The sequence below is a fragment of the Schistocerca americana genome, chromosome 2 (genome assembly GCF_021461395.2).
Source record: "Schistocerca americana isolate TAMUIC-IGC-003095 chromosome 2, iqSchAmer2.1, whole genome shotgun sequence".
NCBI lineage: Eukaryota > Metazoa > Arthropoda > Insecta > Orthoptera > Acrididae > Schistocerca > Schistocerca americana.
Window position 1 is genome coordinate 555,016,586 of NC_060120.1, and position 22,261 is coordinate 555,038,846.

Sequence of the window (22,261 nt, forward strand, 5' to 3'; positions counted from 1 at the left end):
ATACTTATGACTTGACGTACTTTTCCCTTGGCTATGACAGTATTCCACTTCAAAACCATACCTTCCTTACTGCTGGACATAGTCATTTCCTTTGCACATGTCGGAACACACACACACATGTTTTATAAACTTGATGCTCAAGGCGAACCTATCACGCACCCCCTTCTACTAAGTATAATACTTCGCCAATAACCGATTGACGGTGATGCGAAGTAATACAGACCGAAAATCAGCGATGGTTGAACATGTCTCATACGTTTTTCTTGTGAGTGATGCGTTTGCACTAGGTGTTGGCACTTGTACTACAATTACAAGCAGTTTTAGAACACGGAACGAGAGGTTATGCCATTATCGCATGGGTAGTGACATAAGAAAATCGATAGAATTGTGAAAAGTGATGGTAAATACGTATAAATTGAGAGAAAATACACTGAAATGCGGGGAAACTGAGGAAGTACTTGCTCGTCTTCTGGTTGGCGCAGAACAATTCTTGTACATTGGAACAAGTATGCGACAGCAAGTGGAATACAAGAAAACGTTGACATGGAAGCATCGGGAACCAGGGAAACAGTCACTTTTTTCTCCGTCGGGGCAGCATTCTACTGTATATCTATTGAGGTAACAGTGATACACGCGAGTTAACTACTGTATTTGACGCTTTTCAGGAAAACAGAGAACCATCTGCCTCTAAACTTACATGCATCTGCGTTAAAGGATAACAGAGAGTGGACAGGGTGATCGATTGAGATGGAGCTGTAACGAGATACGATTTAATGGCAGACTGATGATGCATTCTAGAGAGGAAGACGTTGCTGCAGGTCATATGACCATTTTTTCCGCTGTTCTGTCAAGGTGAATCAGTCGCGTGACACAGCCGTGTTCAACTTGAACACAACCAGCATTTTGTATGTTGTGACTTAGAGCACTGTCTACTTGCGATCGATAACAACAAACGTCTCCGTCATCTGAGAACTTCCATCTCATGTATGATTAAACGTGACCATCCTGTTTCGACACATTCCTATAAATGTGATGTACTCCATTCCCCTGTTGCATCTTTGGTATAAAATCGAGACTTTACTTTCATAACTAAGATAATTCTAAGTTAGCCACAGGTGTTTGTGAGACAATGCAATCTCCGTGTATACATCTGCTTCAAAGATGTGCTGTTTACAGAGTTAGTGGCGGCATGACGTGTAATTTCACAAGTTGGACGCCACTGCTATGTGTTTATCTTTTTCCTTGTATTCTTCGTTACTAACGATCATTTTATATAGGACTGATTCGGGCTCGGAAGGACGACGGTTCAATCCCGCGTCCGGCCATCCTGATTTAGGTTTTCCGTGATTTCCCTAAATCACTCCAGGCAAATGCCGGGATGGTTCCTCTGAAAGGGCACGGCCGACTTCCTTCCCCATCCTTCCCTAATCCGATGAGACCGATGACCACGCTGTCTGGTCTCCTTCCCCAAAACCAACCAACCAACCAACTGATTCGGGCATAGTATAATTTCCGAACCGTGATTGGATGTGAGCAGTTGACGCTATTTATCTCTGGGAAGCCATATTACGCATGTATCACACCGAGCCACTGTTTTAAGGAAGTAGTTTTTTCATTTTACAGTTTGTTACCATAGTTTATCGTAGAGAAACCTGCAAGAAGGATGTATTCATACGCTGGAAATATATTCCACACGACTGATAGATCAGAAACTCAAGCGATCTAACATTATAGCCTGTTTTAAGTGCAGAAGAAAATGGTTCAAATGGCTCTGAGCACTATGGGACTTAACATCTGTCGTCATCAGTCCCCTAGAACTTAGAACTACTTAAACCTAACTAACCTAAGGACATCACACACATCCATGCCCGAGGCAGGATTCGAACCTGCGACCGTAGCAGTCGCGCGATTCCTGACTGAGCGCCTAGAACCGCTAGACCACCGCGGCCGGCCTTAAGTGCAGAACCGTGTAGCCTTAGGAGGGCGTGTGTTTCTGTTCTCTCTTACCAATACCCTTCTGGTACTGATCCCAGACACTAGAACAATACTTCAAAATTGATAGCGTAGCTGATTTACGTAATATGCTTCGAACTCCATCAGTCTGGAGCTCCATCATGTATAAAAACCATCCGTTTCTTGTTCTTCTTAATCGTCTGCTATTACAACCCTTTCAAATATGTTACTATACACCGATCAGGGGTGCTAACCTCCTCAACATGGCTGCATCTGGAGAAATCTTGTGTACTTGGGTGGACGATGACTTGGCTAGCTCCATTCATTCACAAGACGTGGAGTGTAGTGCCCTACTTCTGGTCGGTTGCAGATTAAATCGGTAACGGTGCTGCAGGGCGGGTTGGTCAATGACAGTGTGAGGGGTCTTTCAGTGTCTAATTTTACCCTAAGACTGTGAGAATGCTCTGTGTCCCCCATCAGCACAGAGATAGATCGTAAATTAAGCACTATGCTCGAGGTATTAGAAATAGGTGCGGCCGTGCGGTTCTAGGCGCTCCAGTCTGGGACCGTGTAACCGCTAAGGTCGCAGGTTCGAATCCTGCCTCGGGCATGGATGTGTGTGATGTCCTTAGGTTAGTTAGGTTTAAGTAGTTCTAAGCTCTAGGGGACTGATGACCATAGATGTTAAGTCCCATAGTGCTCAGAGCCATTTTTTTTTTTTTTTTGTTAGAAATATGTAGAGCACTGTTTGGTATACTTTGATGATGTACGTGTTCGACAATTAACAATGAATGGGCGTACTGTACTGTCATCTATCAACATTCGCAATGATACTCGCAAAGTAGAGGCGGGGCAGTTTAGCTATGATACTGAAATTGGGAAATATGCTGCCGCAGCATTGCTCAGAGTTGAAATTACTGTAAAATTGCTAAAATTGTTCGCAGTATCAACTGTGATGCTTATTATTAGAGTATATTGATGGTGTCTTTTCCACCCCATCCATCCACTGGTACGTTGTTGGTTACCACATAATGATTAATTGACATTTCTTGTTTGAGTTGGAGAAAGATGGCTCTGAGCACTATGGGACTTAACATCTGTGGTCATCAGTCCCCTAGAACTTAGAACTACTTAAACCTAACTAACCTAAGGACATCACACACATCCATGCCCGAGGCAGGATTCGAACCTGCGACCGTAGCAGTCGCGAGTTGGAGAAAGAGTTTTGGTGGAGGGACAACACCGTCTGGGGATGGATAGCACCGAAACAGCGATCGTGTACATGACTGCAATGTGAGGAATCAGTCGAAATGGAATGCAGATCCATCAGCTGTTCCGTCACTGTGACAGATGAGTTTAAATGCAGAGATCGTCAATCACTTTCGGACACCAGTTTGGAAACTCTCCACAACGCCACGGTTAGTAAGAAGAATACATCTCTCTTTCTAAGACAGAGTGGTACCAATCGCAACAAAAAAAAAAAACTTATAAGACATGCCCAACCATCGCTGATTTTCGGTTAGTATCAGGGCCTATTTTGTATCGCCGGCAATCAGTTATTGGCGAAGTATTATACTTTGTAGTAGGGGGTGCATGATAGGTTCGCCTTGAGCATCAGGCTTATAAAGTATATATGTGTATTCTGACATGTGCAAAGGAAACAACTATGTCCAGTCGTAAGGAAGGTATGGTTTTGACGTGGAGTACTGTGATAGCAAAGGGGAAAGTACGTCAAGTCATAAGAATTGTATAGATATTTTTATTTCCAGGGTCACAGCCGTCAGCAAGGTAAATTTCCGATTCTTCGCTCATTGTCGAATGTCGTCCAATTGGGACCGCGATCATAATATGTAATTGTTAGTATAGTGATAAAATATATCTGGGGTGCATGGAAATAATGATTCACGTTTCCCGCTAATGGTTAACTATTTCTGTAGCACTTTACTATTTCCAAGAGGTAGACTTGGCTCAAATTTACTTAGACATGTGAGGTCAGTATCACATTGAGAACGTTTTAGCTGGACCTGCACTGGTCAGTCACTACGCAAACATCTCACGCTGGACAATTAGTCCTGCGGCAGGTACCCATGGTGACCGAGTAAACAAGTACGCGGCTGGAGGCGTCTCACATGTCCTGTTAGGATTGCTAGGGAGAATGCACCCTGTGGCATTCTTGGAGGTATTGCAACACATTTCTGTAGTGGATCCAGAGGAAGATTTGGCTCTTATTTACATACACCTGTGACATCAGTATAAGATGGAGAACCTTTTAGCTGCATCTGTGAGGGTGATCCGCAATGTGAACATCTCTCTCAGCGCTAGACCCACAGCTCTGCGTCATTACGCCGGCAACGGTGCCTAGGTGAACACGTATTTCGAAAGGTATTTTTCAGGCGTCATGTATGAAAGGGATGCCCCCGCCTCATCCCTGCAGGACCCGAACTGACACCTGCGCGTGGTTGAGTTGTATATTCCATACACTACCTTGAATCCCCTAAATCGTTTAAAATAAACAATCACTTGGCAGGGGCCACCGGTGCATCCCAACTCCTGGGAGCATGTGCAGTAGGGTCCTGTGAAGTCCAGTGGGCGGGGGACGACAGGCGGTGCGTGCTTCGCGATCGAAAGATTTTTAACTGTGTAATTACGTGTGATGTGTGTTTCATGACAGTATTCCATCTGCAATAAAAAAAGAAATGCGACCCATGTAATTACTTCTCACAAGACCTGCATCTTTCTAAAGAGCAGAGAATGATGAGCAAGAGAAATGCAAGCCCCCCAAGCTGATTTTTTTTTATGAAGAAACCATATACCCTTGAATTTTCCCTTCATGAGATCCTTCCTCTCCATCGCAGAGCCGCTAATTTCCAGGTAGAGGTGGGAAGGGAGGAGGATAGGGGGTGAGGGGGGCGGGAATTGGATGGAGGGGCAGCTTATCGATTTCCTGAAAATTTCCTTAAATAAATAAATAAACTATATTCCATACACTACTTTGAATCCCCTAAATTGTTTAAAATAAGCAATATTCCACGCATTGTCTAAATTGTTTAAACTATATTCCATAAACTAAAATCGAATTCCCTCCAAATGACCGATCAACTGAGTCTTCCTCCCGCCAATTTCCCGTAGGGAGGGTGGGGGGCATGGGCGTTTACCAGAGGGGGGAAGAGGTCAGTTAATTGATCAATTTAATTAAGTAGTCAATCAAATTGATGAGAGGGGCTATGCCAGTAACTCAGACATGAAGGTGTACCTGTAGCAGTGAGGAGGAGGGGGTGGGTTGGAGGTTTCCTGAGGAGGGAGGGGAGTGGGAGAACAATAGGTTAAGGACCTGTCAATCAAAGGAGAATAATAGGTTAATGACCTGTCAGTCAAATGAGAACAATAGGTTTGTCCTGAGTGCATACCTGCCCCTGATGTAGGCAACCCACACTAACAAAACGCTCTGGTGGGGGCGTGTTCCACTACTACCAAGGAGCTTTTGGGCTCCTTTGGTTGGGATGTTTTGAAGCACACCCCATATTCCCCTGGCTTGGCGCCTCCAGATTATCATGTTTTCACCTGCCTGAAGGCACACATATGTACAATTAAATTTTCAACTGGCTAACAGATGCAGAAGAGATTCTGAAGTGGGGAAAGGAGCTGGTGGGAGAGTTCTTCGAGGAGAGCATAAAGAAGCTTGTACTACAGCTCGCCACATGCATTGAATGGTATGGCAATTATGTGGAAAGATAGTCAACAGTGTATCAATATCCTGTAATTTTTCAAATATACCTTTTCTAAAAGTACATAAGAAATCTAGCACACTTACTTTCTGAACATGCCTCGCAGTTTCGTAAAAGAGGGAGGGGTAGGGCAAACGAAGCACACTTTCATACAAAATAAAACTCAATAAAACTGAAAAACTGCCTTTATTAATCACACAGTATACACATGCTACCCCCTGCAGTCTTCTTATCTATGATTTACACGTGTTATTTTGATACCAGGCAATTTCAAATATGTGGAAATACTTTCTACATTTTCGTGTTTAATGAATTTTCCATTGTCTAGTAAGATGAGAGAAAATATCACGAATTGAAGGTATAATGATACTGGGAGCTTTCAGAATTCAGCTGCAAGCAGAATATTTAGTTTTGGAGAGAATATCAGCGAACGGCGAAACAGATTTTGATATTTCATAACAAATGACTCTGAGAACACTTGTTACTAGTCGGTATTCGTTGACCGTGCTGGTTTTCTTCAAACTGAAACGTCTATCAATGTGTGGGGCGGGAAGTGAGTTCAGTACTAGAAGATAATTTTATTTTTTTAATTGCTGAAGCATTAACTTCCCCTACTCCTCGCTCGATAACCCCCTTCATAGTATCGTTGGCCTGAGAACCAATGTTTTTTGTTGTTGCTGCAATGCGACTAGCAAACTCTTACCAAAATAACGAGAATCTGCATGGAATTGTTCGTTTATTGTAGCAGAGGGACAATATCAGGATCAGGTTTCTCAAAGAGCTTCGAAAACAAAGAGTGATCAAACTTACACTTACTTTCTTTGGCTACTGATGAGATTCCTTATGCATTAATTATTTTACATGTTTATCCTCTGCACTTAACGTCCTCAGAGGATTAACCATTTTATCTCACCACGTGATGGAATCGGCAGTGCATGAATGTGTGGGGAGCTGGTTTGAAGTCGGGCGTGCCAGTCGCTAGGCATTGTGTCTCGTGGCCACTGGTTGACTGTGTCACTTCTACCTCCCCATCTCCTTGTACCCGCGGCTTGATGGGCAACGTTCAGAGTAACTTAAGCCGCATTATGTCCATCGCATCCTGCCTAATCACTCTTTGTCACACACGATCACGACACCCGTGGTCATTTATGTTGCACATTGCGACAGCAGGGCCCCAAGCGGACAGAGAACTACACTTATGAATACGATATCGAATGAGTGCAAATAGTATCGTTTATTTGATTTGTAACACAGTTTTAACAGTAGGGTGTTTACGTAGTGGCATAGAACACATTTGTCTTCTTTAAATTCCTACGGAGTCTTGGGGATATGAAATGGTACATTACAGGATAGCTTATTTACGACTCTCTTTTAACGTACAGATATTTACTAAAGAATAGCGTAATCTTTTAAGAACAAAAAAATGGCTAGTGATGGACGTGATGATAAAACGTCAAAAGAATAAAACTTTTCCCCAGCATAAAAGAAACCAGTTCTATACTTGTTGCTACATTTGAGCTACGAATGGCATTAATATTTACCACATTCGATGCTGAAACAAAAGTAATTACATTTACCAAAATATTCGTGAGTTGGAAAGTCGAGTGAACGGTAAGAATGTGCGAATCATTAGGTCCCAGACAAAATTGTTAAGTATTAAGGAAAGCGCCTATCATAATAAGAACAGACAATATTGACATATATGCTTTTCGTATATAAATAAGAACAGACAATAATTGACATAGATGCTTCTCGCATACGTTTACTGTCTCTTGTTTTCAGCGGAGTAAGCTGCCCTTAAAACTTGAAAGCATGTCTTCATGAATAAACTCTAGCTTACGTCACTGAATTCGTAAGATTCGACTGTTTTTACATTTATTTCACTATCATTCGTGTTTCTTGATAATTTACTTATCCTTGGAACGCAAAATATAATATTTTAACTAACTAGAAAAATAATTAAAAGGAATAATTATCTTAAGACAGGTTTTCTTGCCGTTAGGGGCGCTAGTGTCATTTCAATAATCACACGGTAACAATTTTCACGGCAGTGAGTGTCGCGACGGTGGGTGTTAGTGGTAAAACTGCCGCCCAGGATTTGTTGCGCCACGTCCTGGCCAGAAGGAAAATTCGTTGTCTCCCGATGTGCATCTGACGCCAACTGTCTACAGTAGAGGGGATGTCCAAGATAATTTGGACTTGGAAGTCAGCCAAATGTTTATCTATTCCAGCACTGTGATTTTGGGGAAGTCTCACAATAGCGAGGCATGACTTACTGGAACCCTTTTATGTAGAACGCTGGGCTGCTAAGTATTGCACAAGGTGTATAATACAGGGTGATTCAAAAATGCATGTAAATATTTTAAGGGTGTATTTGTGAGGTAAATATAAGACAAAAATGTTCTATAAATGTTTTTCCATAAACGTTTAATTCCAGAGTTATCGTTAAATACGAAAGTCATGTCCGTATCAAAACGACGGCAGTGCAAGCAGCAGGATGCCATATTCTGGTACGTAATTCACATACGTATCTCCCAACAGTTGATTCGAAACTGCATGAATAGTGTTTGTTTTTGTTTGCACGTGATGTTTACTCCTACTGTACGGAAGATGGCGCTGATGTTGTTGGTAACGGAAAAGTACGTCCTGTCGTTCATTCATCGTCGGAAGGCTAAAGGTTTCGTGCACATGATGTACTCAAACAGTGAGTATGCTGATATGCACCTTGTGTATGGTGCAGCAGATGGAAATGCACTTGCAGCAAGACGAAGGTACAGTGAGCTGTTTCCAGGAAGACGGTTACCAAGTCATCAGACGTTTGTATCTGTGGACAGACGTATGCGGGAGTATGGCATTCGTCCTGGGCCACATTCAGGTCGACCACTTGAGCATGCAGTGAACGTCCAGGAACATGTTTTGGACCTGGTAGACCAAGATCCATCTATCAGTACGAGACAAATTAGTGCAGCTGTACGACTTCCACAATCTACTGTATGGCGGCTGCTTCGGAGACAACAGTTGCATCCATTTCACCTGCAAAAAGTGCACGAATTGACACCTGAAGACTATCCTCGCCGTCAGCAATTCTGCCAGTGGTTACAAGAGCGTCATTTGAATGATCCAATGTTCATTCGGCGGATATTATTCACAGATGAGGCCATGTTTACTCGTGCGGGTGTAATCAATTCGCATAATATGCACCAGTGGGCTGTCGAGAATCCTGGCGCGAGAATTGTGCGTGGATATCAACATCAATTCTCCATAAACATTTGGTGTGGTATTGTGGGGAATTACTTACTCGGACCTCATGTTCTGCCTCCAAGGCTGAATGGGCACGCGTACTGCGAATTTTTGGAGGGAGAATTGCCTGGATTGTTACAGGATGTCCCTCTTGCAACACGAGCCACCATGTGGTTTATGCACGATGGTGCTCCCGCCCATTACAGCCGCAACGTAAGGGCGTACCTCAATTCTGCGTATCCACATCGATGGATAGGTCGCGGAGGACCAATTGCTTGGCCAGCCAGATCACCTGACCTGAACCCTTTAGACTTTTATTTATGGGGCCGACTAAAGACATTGGTGTATTCTTCTGCAGTAACGAACAGAGAAGTGCTACAACAAAGAATTGAAGGTGGTTGTGAAATTATTCGTGGAGAGTTGAACGGACTGTGTAATGTGCAGAGATCATTGATGCGACGAGCACGGGTCTGTCTGCAAGTTCAGGGACAGCATTTTGAACATGCATTGCATTAAGATTTGTGCAAATACAGTACAGTACAGTACAGTCTGTAAAATGCTTCAATTTTCCTTAGTTATTGTGCATTGCTGTAGTTCAATCAACAGGACCTAAATTAATACAGTGTTCGCGAGGAATTGTTTCAGTTTGTTACGTCACGTTTATTTATCAGTTTGCGTTGTTAGTCCAAATGCACTGTAATTAAACTGTGAACTCTGGGAATTAAATACCTTACGTTGTATTGAATGTATTATCCTGTTTTGTTCATAACTCTGTAATAAGCCAAGTATGGAAAAAATTGTATAGAACATTTTTGTCTTATATTTACCTCACAAATACACCCTTGAAATATTTACATGCATTTTTGAATCACCCTGTATACAGGCTAAAGAATAATTTCTGGTTCGAATGTCCAACTGTTTGCACATTTGTCTATAGGAGATTTTCTTGGTGAACTGGCAACCAGTTGAGAAATTATGTCTATTATGCAACAGCGTAAAAAATGCGAATCAGATTCCTGGTGCATTCTTCCCGTTGATTAACAGTAGACTTTCCGACACACTGATTACTTTCAATATGAATCCGTGGAAGTCATTTCACCAGTTTACTGAGATGCATCCTCAATTTGTGCCTGTGATGCATGACAGAGAACACACTTTCCGCATTTCAATGTAGCGCATAAACTGCTATCCGCTTTCCTTTCCTTGAAGTGATGCTACATTCGTCACAGAAACAGTGTGTTATATATCGTTGCGGAGTCATTTTATTAGTATCCGCAGGGTAATTCATGAATGTAGTAGCTTAATATTTGGTATTCCCACAAAACAGTTATTTAACGTTTTATTCAATGATCATAATGACCGTCATCATGTTGCTTTTGGTACTACAAGAACGTTCCGTTTTCAGTATTTCTCCTCTTGTATGTACGGAGAAGAAAGTCAAAGCTAGCCAGATCAGCATAGTCTTGTATAGTTCAGTGTTACGAGTGCGTTGGCGAAACAAGTTCAGTTTGTTTCGTGAGTGGGTCCTCTCATAGTGTGTGCGGTGTCTCGAAAATGTGTAGATATTTAACAACATTGGAATACTAGCGTCATAAGCAGTAAGTTAGAGATTTTTTACATGTCAATTGCAAGGAGAAACCCAGAACCCAGATCGTGCAATCCCATAAACAGCAGCTACAAGGTACATTTTATTTGAGACGTCACATTCATTATGAGAACATGAAATTAATATCGGCACTAGCTGTGCCCATTCCCATGTGGCGTATGATAATCATAAATATCAGCTTCGACACATAATCTATGTTGAAGAAGTTGATACTCCACACAAACGACAAAGTGGACCCCTTTTTCGAAGTTTGCGATCTACAACACATAGCGGAATTCAGATGGGTCGTAATTTCAGCACCAGATTTGAACAATATACTAAGACTGGACTAATAGAGCAATAATTCCACTATGGCAACACATTTGAAAGACACGCTCACATTATTTCAGATGCTGGAAAAGTTCTACGAGTACTACCTACAAGCAAGGAAGGGTTATGGATGTTATGAAAATAGCAGGTGTGCTAAACCATAGCGTGACAATATGTTGAAAGAACATATAAAATTATGGAGCATAAAGACTTACATAATATCAACTGAGTGCTGGATGTTACGGAGTGATATATGTGTAACAAATAAGTACCCCAGTATTTTACGGTTGTGAATGTGTTATTACGTAACAGCTAACACCTTCTGAAAGTTTTTATATTTCAGTGTTTGAAAAATGTTTTAAGGTCATGACTTCAGTTTTGTAGAAAGACTTGTGTTGGCGAAGTAAAAGATATGATGTTACTGCTTCTCTCAGAAACAAAAGATAAGTAATACACTGAGAGAAATAAATTGCAACACCAAAAAATAATTAATGTAAAGAAATTTTGAGAATACATTTGTCTAGGTAACTTATTTAAGTGATTAAGATTGCAAGATTGCAGGTTAATGTAAGTGCGAGACAGATCGTTGCAAATGTGAAATTTTGGTATATTAATAACCGGTGTAACCGCCAGAATGTTGAACACAAGCTTGCAGATGTATTGTACAGGTGTTGGATGTCAGTTTGTGGTATGGAGTACCACGTCTGTTGCACTTGGTCGGTCAATACAGGAACGGTTAATGCTGGTTGTGGATCACGCTGGAGTTGTCGTATGACGATGTACCATATGTGGTCGATTGGAGACATCTGCTCCGTAGAGCATGTTGGTTACAGCAGCGGTATGTGGGCGAGCAATATCCTGTTGGAAAACAGACTCTGGAGTGCCGTTTATGAATGGCAGCAAAACTGGTCGAATCACCAGACTGACGTACAAATTTGCAATCAAGGTGCGTGGGGTAACCACAAGAGTGCTCCTGCAGTCATACGAAACTCCACACCGAACAGTAACTTCAGGATGTCTAGTGTATGTGGCTCGCAGATAGCGTGATTACAGATTCTCAACTGGCGTCCTCCTAACCAACACACGGCCATCAATGACAAGGAGGCAGAACCAGCTTGCATCAGAAAACACAACAGACCTCCACCCTTACCTCCAATGAGCTCTCGCTTGACACCACTGAAGTCACCAATGGAGACGGTTTGGGGTCAGTGGAATGCTCACTATGCGACAATCTTTCGTCTCAGTACTGCCACGTGACCGTCCGGTGCCCTGTCTTCATGAGACCGTACATTCTATTAACCACTGTTGTCAGTAATCATGTACAGTGGTTACATTCCTGTCGAGTCTTTCTGCAATATTATAAAGTGAACATCCAGAGTCTCGTAGCCCTATTACACGACCTCGTTCAAAATCTATATACTTAGAAGATACCGTAGGGGCACACATTTTCACCTGTCCCCTTTGATATATATCAAAGCCCTTTAGCAGCTGAAGGTATTAATATAATTATAATTTCGTTCAAACTTAGTGAGGTATCGTTAATGACGTTTTTCTCGCGTTAAAGGCATTCTTGACTGACATCAACTCACTAAGTCCAACCTCAAAGGTAACAAACGTCACGACCGTTACAGCAAGAGGTGAGCAAACGAGCTTGAGGTTACCCGATACGCCGCAGCTTTCGATACAGTATCGAGCTTGTTCGAAAGATCACGTGACATTAGACTCGCGCGGTGCGAGTGCAAGGGATACGCGCGAACTACGAACTAGACACAACAATAAGCTATGGTTCTGCATGAATTTCACTACTTCGAGAAACAGTGGAGGAAACAGCATTATATCCTACCACTGCACAAACTCCTGCTGTGTTTGAACGAACTTGCAATACGCGTTCGCATACAATATGTATGGACATATATGTATGGATATAAGAAACATTAATATCAATATTTGAGCAAACAGACAAAGACAAAAATGTAACTCAGTATTTTTATTTGATTATGAGAGGAGGTAATGATTTGCGAAGTAGGCTGCAAATGGGCAATTCAGCCTCAGTTCGCATATTTGAATAACAGATATAAACTTTACCCGAGTTTGATCAGCTTGAAAATAAGACGGTAAAATTCATTCAGCATTCAGCTAATCAAGAATTACATGCCGAATAAACGAACTGTATCGTAGTAAAGTACTTGTAAATATTATCGCGATAATAAATTACAGCGGAATGAGCCGTCTCGGAAATAGTGCCATCACAAGTCATCAGATCGCGGGACGATCGAGAGCTCGAGAATTATAGAGAATAACGATCGCAATCTTTGATTTGTTTATTAGTTTTCCGTCGTTAGACATTACCTGCACCTTATAAGATATTTCAGTGCGTGTTTCACAGTTATTTTTATTGTTAAAATCCGTACTGGATTAAAAACGCTAAGACAGGTCGTTGCGATAGTACCAACGAAAGTCACTAGATCGGAGGTCAATCAAAAGATCGCATAGAACTCCAGATTTCCCGAACTGGAAACTTAAACTATTCGAAAAGTTCGATTCGTGTTCAAAACCTAGTTAATGTGTTTGTTTAAAGCAAACTTGATTTGCATCCTCATAGTGGCCCTAATAGCGCCTCTCTTATGTTACTGGCGTCAAATTTAAAGAGACATCATTCTGATGTTGAAACGCGCCTGCCAACTTTCGTTTATGTCCTTTGTGGTGTTGCAGTTATTTTTTCCTTCGGCATACTTAGACACTATATATGTAGTAATTGGACGCCGTGTCCCTGGTGCGTATCGATAGGTTCGATAAGTTGAGCAGTGGTGACCATTGTGATTAGATCTTTGAACTGCTGTTTATTGTAGATTTGAAGGTGTCAAATCACCTTACGAAACCGATCTTCTGTGCAATACATCATGATTTTAGGAGTTTATGTACATTTAAGTGCCACTACGACAATAGTGTTATTTAAATCTTTGACACGGGCGACAGTGTTATTACTGGAGTCCAGTCATTATATATCTAAATGAGAGATTTACATTATTTACATCCACGCAGGTTGACTATGTGAAATTACGAAGATACCACCGAAGTCAGCTGATCGTGTGAACGATTAATAATGATCGTAATATAGACAAGGCGTAAAACGGGAATGTCTTTTTAGAAATCTTTTGGTGTTTTTGCTGTTGTTGCTCTAATTTCTAAATGCACTCTTAATTGTACATAGTGTGAATTGTGAGGCTGAGGGTCACTAACAGTTTCAGTATGTCTGTTGTTACCCCGGGCTAGGAATGCATGTGAATGTTCATATTTGGAACTCTGAATGTAAGATACTTAATATGTAAACGCAAATGAAATAATGAATTATAATTTTGAACTTTTTTTTGTTCCCTTACTTCTCATTATTGAAGAAAATGGATGAAGCAGACGACAGCATTGTTGGTTTTAAATTGCATTCGTGATTGTGTCAATTGAGTTTGCACAAAGTGGTCCAAAGAGAGATTTAATCAGAAATAAACGTCATTAATTTGATTAACAAATCCTCTTGACATGATCCACATTACTAAATTAATGATCGTTATCATTGAATGTTTTCGAAACTGTCAGTTTTTGGTTAGTGGTAAGTAGTAAAAATTTTATTCCAATAATTTACACAAAATTTTAAGAACATGGTTCCAAAATAATTTGCGATTAACTCAAGAAGCATTTTGCAACAGTGTATGCAAAGCAACACAAAGTGGTGGAAATCTCTTTTGTACCTATCCTCACTTTTTTCTTGATGTATGGCACTTTTTTTTTGCCGAGTTTTGTTTCATAAATGAAAAATTATTCATTGTGTTCAACGTCATTCTGTTGTATATATCTGCAGTGTTGAACTGTTCACTGTAAAATGTAACTGGGTAAAAAATTTTGATAAATGTAGCAGCAGTGGCCATTTTGTAGTCAATTAGGGTAGTGAAAAGTAGTCTTGAGTCTTTCTGTTGCATTATTTTATATCATAAATCAGCCAATATAAAGATGAACCACCTGCATTTCATATAAATCCCAAACAAAATTTGTGAATGCATGCTTTCAATATTGGAGATGCAATTTGTGTGCACAACTATATTAATTAAGGCATAACTAACCCACCTTTGTAACAGAAGGTGATCACTATTGATCAAAATAATCTTCATTTTACATCAACATCCACTTTCTTACACTTGCAATAGAGTACTTTCAGTTCCACAAACCTCTTCCCACTTTTATGTGCTCTTGCTGCAACTATTTTCCATCTCATTCATTTGCAGTTATTTCTTTTATATCTCCCTTCTCACAATGTCATTCCTCTACTCAGTAACTTTCATTTCCTCTCATCCTTTACCCCTGTTCATGTATCTTTACTTTAACATATGAAGAAAGGAAGACTCAGGTTTAACATTATGTAGACAATGAGTTAGAGGAAGAATGGGAAAGAAAAATGGTTGTGTATTTTGACTTAACCAGTTTAATGAAACTGAACAACTAAATATGGATGGGTGAACAAGTATTTGAATTGCCACTATCCCAAACGCAAGTCCAGTTACTTAGCACTTCATTTGATCTTTAACTATGGAAAGAGTAACTCTATCTATTGCCTTGTTGAACAGTATGAGTCTTCCACAATAACCATCTTAAAAGTGCAGTAGTGAACGTAAGCATGTGATCTGTTGATGCAGTCAACACTCCACTGCAGGATAAAAGTTCATTCTTGACTATCTCCTAGGTTGTTCTCTTTCCACAATATCCTTTCTTCCAAGAGTGATAGTGCCACAAAGTATATAGGAGAACGTCTAAAGTTTGAAAGTGAAGGGGTGCTGGAGAACAGCTTGGTTTGTAGAGAACTTCCTGTGAAAGACAAAGGTCCTTCATTCAAGTCCCATATCAATGCACATTCCACTGCAGAGTGACAGTTCATTCTGTAATATATAGAAGTTTGATAAGTGTCACTGGATTTTAATTCAGCCTAGTTATCTCTAAAATTTTGCTTTAGTTACTTAATAAAAGTGCCTAACGAGTGAAACTATAGGTATCCTTGTATTTACATATTTTAAATACTCAGAAGTATCTAGTTTGTTTTGAAAGTAGTACAGGTAATTAATTAGCAAAAGCACTGGCAGTGTAGTCTTAAGATGGACCATTCTGTACTGACTTATTCATAACATTTATTTCGTCACTACTGTCAATGTAATTACAAAAAGGAAATGTATTTAATGACACACTTTATTTTTCTAATGTTTATTTAGATATACACATCAAATAATATCTTACAGAATCAGTATTTGCACTAAAATCAGAGTTCAGGATTGTAATAAACTTAACAAACAATCCAGCTTCTGTAACAGAAATTTCATTATGATACAATTTTACAGTACACAAATATCAATCTCACCACACTGTAACAATGAAAATGTAAATGAGTATTCAGATGAACATGATAAATCAACAAAAATATTCTCTGATGTAAATGTGAACTATAACAAAAAGTCTTTGGTTGTGAGGTTTGCTTCTTGGACTGTCAGTTTTAAGTATGCAAGTAAGGTAGGTGAAAAGAGTGATCACTAATATTGTTAAACCCGTATAAAATCTGCAGAGAAAGTGACAGATGTGAAACAAAATTGAACTGTTCATTTAATATCAAGTGATAAGTGTGCAAAAAAGTTATGTATTCTTTTATCTAAAAGTGTTGTTTTCTTATGAAGTGAGTCTCACAAAAAACTGCAAAGATTATTGTTCAATGTATGCACTGCTATTGAAATACATGTTATCATTGTTCAACAACAAATTAGGAAAATGAAACATCAAGAAAATGCTACAATACTGGAATAATTTAGAGCATTGGATCAAAAGTGACACATCCTTCCCTTCTATTTTGATAAATGATGTCTTCCTCATGATAGAAGATTCTATCTTGCTTCTATCATCTTCACAGATCTCTTCTTGTTTCGTTACTGAGATTCAGACAAACGTTGCTTTCATATCAGGAGCCTGAGATTTAATATTAATATTGAGGGCCCTGCAGATCTTACAGAACTTTAACAGTTCTTTATGTAAGATTGTCCAGGTTTATCGCTTCCCCCATTTAGATTTGCCTATGTACTCAACTAAATTGTACAATGGTTGTAAATAGCTGTATGCAACCGTAATAAAATACGACATTTTAGAAATGGATATAAAAGAATTCCCACTTAAAAACACCAACATCAGCAGCTTAATCACTACATCAAATCTAGAATTTAAAACACCTTTAATTTTGCATAAATACTGCTTTAAAAATACGACCTTAAATACTGCTGTTCATGTCATGAGGAATAAAATTTTCTACCTTATTTCAATAATAGCCTGAGGGTTGAGACAGGAAGTACAAGGTTTAACATATTGAACTCTGCAGAAAAATACTTCACAGCTTTGTTATAAAACTTGTACCTACAGACAGAGGCAACTTTGAATGTTGGGGGTCATGTATTAAGACTTAAAACTATTTACACTAGCATGTGATGGAGTTGGCAAGCTCAGACAGATTGTGACAGTCAAGAGTAACTAAAAATACTGGTCAGTGATTATCAAGTTAGTGGCCTGAGAACAATTATGTCCTTCAAAAGAGGTGTAATAGCTGGAATATGGCTTGTACATTTCAGTTTACATTCAAGTTTAATCCATAACTATCAGTAAGCCTCCAACCTACAATGGATCAGGTTTCTGTGACACAAATGCACAACAGTTTTTTTTAGGAAGTATATGATATACATCTTCACATTTTCATACAAAAATGGCAACTAGACACATTATATTCCACAGATTATTGGCTAGTTTCCTTTTTTAATTCATTCTCTATTTTTCTTGCATCTATTTGAGTCTATTTCAAAATAAAAGAAACAAGAAATTAAAAATCTACAACATAAACTAATATCAAAGTATGATGTACACAACAACAAACTTATCATCAGGTCAATCATTTACACTACTTTCAAATATGGAATGTTTAATACATGACTCAATTTTTTTTTCACTACTCACCTATCACAGCACATGCTATTTTATATATTTGAAGCAATACATCTTCTAATTGCACACATACAATAACCAGATTTGCAGGACTATCCAGCTGAGAGAGCAATATTCAGCTACAACCCATCTAACATGTTGACTTACTCTGTCCAAACAAATAATGCTCAGTTAGTAGAGTGTGTGAACCATTGCAGATGTCTCATATTTGTCTGTATGCCCTGTCACACAACAAAATATTAGCAACTCACTGAAATGTTCTGAAGAATTGACAATATGCAGTAGAGGATTCCACAGATAAAACATATATAATCACAATTTTTGGCTGCTGTGTGTACTTCAAAGTGTGCAATTTGATCAGTTACGAATCTTTTTTATATCAGTATATACTGTGTTATCCCAGAATGTCGTTTCATCTGTAATAGTTGAAATAACGGGAAAACATTTTGTTTGCAGTTACACGTGTTTCGTCAGACCAAGAACTACGCAAGAAGGTCTGTCACTTTCAGAAAAAATGTCTAGTTCAGGAAAAGTCGAGTCTTAAAGACACGCCTATTTCTTCTTCTGTGTAGAAGGTATTCGTGTAATGATTTGAGTAATAAATTGAATGTGGGTAGGTTTTAACAGTCTGATGCTACTGTGATGTGTAAGTGCTGAATTAGATGTTCATAATTATGGGCGAATTGTTGCAAGAAGTGGCACGGAAGCCGTATCTAATTTTGTAAAGGTAAAAATTGTCGACAGTTTGATCGTGTATGCATACGTCAACAGAGTATCTTTCAGGTGGTTTATTTTAACAGAGTCCACATCTCCCTTAGCGAATGCTACCAAGCATTACAATTCAGGGATCATTATCTCAAATGGGCCACACACGGCAACCTCATTGCACAAACAGCGACACCAAAACATAGTCATTCATTGAGTTAATGCTCGTTTTGAGTAAATGGAAAGTGTAAAAGGCTCAGTTGCCTCGCAGTATCCAGTGTAGTTGGTTCTATAAACATCCATTTCTGTAATTTTAATAGTTTGAAATTGTGAGACAGGTATAGTCCGCTGTAATTACTTTTGTCCTCTTTCGTGTAGCACGCGCGAAAGTACGTATAGTCCGTGATCCGGCTGTAGGCACAACTTTCGACAAGAGTTGTTCAGTCTTCGATTGTCAACTCTCGAGCGCCCGTTTTGGTGAAACAGATTTCTCGGCGCGCCATTTCGCGGAACTCTGCTGGGAGCGAACTCAGAGCAGGCGTCAGACCCTGACGCAGCGCACGGGCGACGCCGCGCCGAAGGCGCCCCTGGCGGGCTGCGCCGAAGCTGTGGCCGTGGCCGTGGCCGTGCTGCTGGCGCCACCGCCGTCCAGCATGATCTCCGCGTAGCCGCTCTCGTCGCTCACGTTGTCCTCGTCGCGCTTCACGTCCCTGGCGGCGTCCGGCGCCACCTCGTCCTCTTCCTCGCTCAGAGAGTCCAGTTCGACGCCCGGCTCGCCCAGCGGCGTTCTGGCGACTACCGCCTCCGGGGGCGGCGGCGGCGGGGGTGGCACGGCCGTCACGGCCAAGACGGAGGCGGCGCTGCTGGGGGGCGGGAAGGTGGCCGAGCGGCGCAGCGCAGCGGCCAGCCTCTCCAGGTCGGCGGCGCCCTCTGCGCCCGGCCTCCAGTCCACCACCGGCTGCTGCTGCGGGCTGCCTTCGGGCTCGCAGGTGTCACAGTCCGCGGATAGTGGCTGCCTCAGCTGCCGACACACAAACACACACGCTGTACAGTGTGTTAACCCTTTCGTGGTTGATGGGTCATATATGTACCACTAACTTTGAGCGCCAGTTCGAGTGTCGGGATGTATGTTACCCAGCTCTGCACGGTGCTGCCATCTAGGGACGACTGTACTGAACCTAAGAAAAAAATCGGGACTGCACTGCAAAGGCAATAGAGAAGCGGTGACTACTTTTGTTGACTGGCGTGTAGATATGGCCGCTGCAACGCCACTTATATGTGTCATTCTTCAGTTTTCATCATTTCTCACTTTCCAGCGATGTCTGAAGTAAGTAATTCATCTTATTATTAACTTAATAATCATTTTTTAGTACAAATACAGTGTGGAATGTACTTCTCAGCGACTGTACTATCTTATAATCGAAATAAAATTAGTGGGACACATGCGTCCCAGCAGACATTATTTGTAAAAATTAGCAAGACAATTGATTAATGGGTATTCATCCATGAAAAAGAGGGGATCAATGCTCACTTTCTTCCCAGCAAAGAGAGGAGTCTCTAGGGTGCCAGATGACGTCCGGCTCGTGAACGTAGGCAAACATGTACCGAAAGACAGTGACACTAGGAAGCGATGCAGATTCTGCAGCACAAACTCTAAAGAGAAGAGAACAAAAGTTGTTTGCACTGCTTGTGGTGTACCACTCTGTGCTACACCATATTTTTCCAAGTTTCATGACATGTAAAGTTTTGTAAGTATTGATCATGTATCATGAAAACTGAAATGTAATGAATATTTTTTCACACTGGCTCTACACAAATAAAAAGATTACATGCATGTATAATTTGTAGTTGCTTTATTCTCTGCAAAATCCTGTTTATGGCTAAAAAAAATAAAATTACAAAATTAGTCAGTCAGCAGAAAAGGTATCTTGCGTTGGTTCATGGGACATGTGTGTCCCACTTCCTGTTGTGAAAAAATGGAGAACTTAAAAAATATTTTGGTGGTGAAAATATAATAATGGGACTGAAAAGAAACTTACCACCTTAATATTTTAAAAATCTGTAAAAAATGAATTTTATCCATGAAAGGGTTAACTGTAAGACGGCAGAGTTGTGAGGGGAGTGCGGGGAGAGGAGGAAGCAAGCATTGGCTGACGAGGGGTAGGAGAGGAGCCGGCAGGGGGGGAGGGGGGGAAGGCACGCCTACCAGTTGCAGTGCTGGCACTACAAATTGCGCGTCATGCTTACACGAAAGCAGAAGAAAGGCTTGGAAGTGAAACTCGCTTTAAATGTTGTTCGTAAACGAAACTGAAATCGTCATGTACATTAAAATATCTCTCATGCAGCGGACCCGGGGTCGATTGCCACTGCTCGCAATTTTTTTTCTCATTTTATTTCATTTTACGCAATGTTAAACTATTAATTATAAATTTTAAATATACTTAAACAGGTCGTATAGTATAACGTAACTGTCAATCTCTATATATAAAAATGAATGTATGTATGTCTGCCCTCTATGCGTTCCCAAACCATTCATCCGATTGCGATGAAATTTTTGTACTTTGTTCTCCGTACGCCCACGAAGGTTCTAAGCCGAAAAAAAAGAAATAAGACACATTCTTGAGGAGATATGACGTCATAAACAATGAGATGCCACCGCGGGAAAATACCCAGATTTATGCATCCACTATTTGCGAATGAGAGCACTTAGCGAGCAGCTACAAACGTTACATACAATTTGAAACCTTCACGAAAATTTTTCTCGTCGACACCCCCCACAAAATAATGAAAGGAAAAAAGGTTGTCGCTTACTACATTTTCTCAGTACATACCGTAAATCTGCCGCAGTAGGCATTAGATTTTAATGTATTGTTTCGTTACTATTAACTCTAATCCCATACAGTATCCACATATATCAGTAAATGCGCTGGCAGATTTATGTCTCTTTACGACATATGATTCAGGAGATATGACGTGGTAAACATCGAGATGCGTGAAAAAGTGTCGCGTCAGGCACGACGTTTTGTTCTATTATTTCTTCACTACTAACACTATTCGCAACACGTTTCGCAAACGTGTTGAAAAAAGTATATAAAAGCAGGGGCATATTCCTAAAAAACTTCCGAGATAGGCCAAAAACTGCCTCTTCACTCATTTTGATAATGTTTAGCACAACTGCACAATAAAAACACGCAGAACATTAACGAAGCAGACGACAATGGCTACCTTGTACAACACAGTCAGCTACGTAATGTTGGCAGCAGTCGAAACTGCGTGCCTACCGAAGCCTCCCGACGTTTACCGACTTCTACAGATTCAGGACTAGGGAGAAGTCTGCCATCTAAAAGTTTACACACTGTACAACCCGTACTGCCATACTGGTAACGGAGAGACAGAAGTGAATGCAATTATCGTACTTGCCTCAGGATGAGTGCCCATACCTGCTGGTTATCATTACAGTGCACCTACTCACGGGGGTCCGCTGTGGACTGTATTTTTCATATGGCAGCGAACGTTGGTAGATACGCTAATGTGTTAATGCGGAACCGATTAACGATGGAAAAAAAAAATTAGTTCCAGCGTTGACAACCAGATGCAAATCTGGCGCTGTACAGCATATCATCGACGTCTCCGATGCTGACACTGAACAAATTGTGTAAGCGGCGGTTGTCGCGTTCCTAATCCATTACATAAGGAAAGATTTCTATACGTCTTT

The 22,261-nt window shown here is 40.6% G+C and overlaps 1 protein-coding gene across 2 annotated transcripts in view; it reads right to left on the reverse strand.

Moving 5' to 3' along the window:
* Positions 1–16,080: 16,080 nt before the first annotated feature.
* Positions 16,081–22,261, reverse strand: part of LOC124594412 (protein FAM43A) — a 623,045-nt gene continuing 616,864 nt past the window's right edge. For both annotated transcript variants that reach the window (XM_047132783.1, XM_047132782.1), the window contains exon 7: positions 16,081–19,567. In XM_047132783.1, coding sequence (XP_046988739.1) covers positions 19,088–19,567 — 480 coding nt within the window. In that variant the 3' untranslated portion in view covers positions 16,081–19,087. The remainder of the gene's footprint in view (positions 19,568–22,261) is intronic.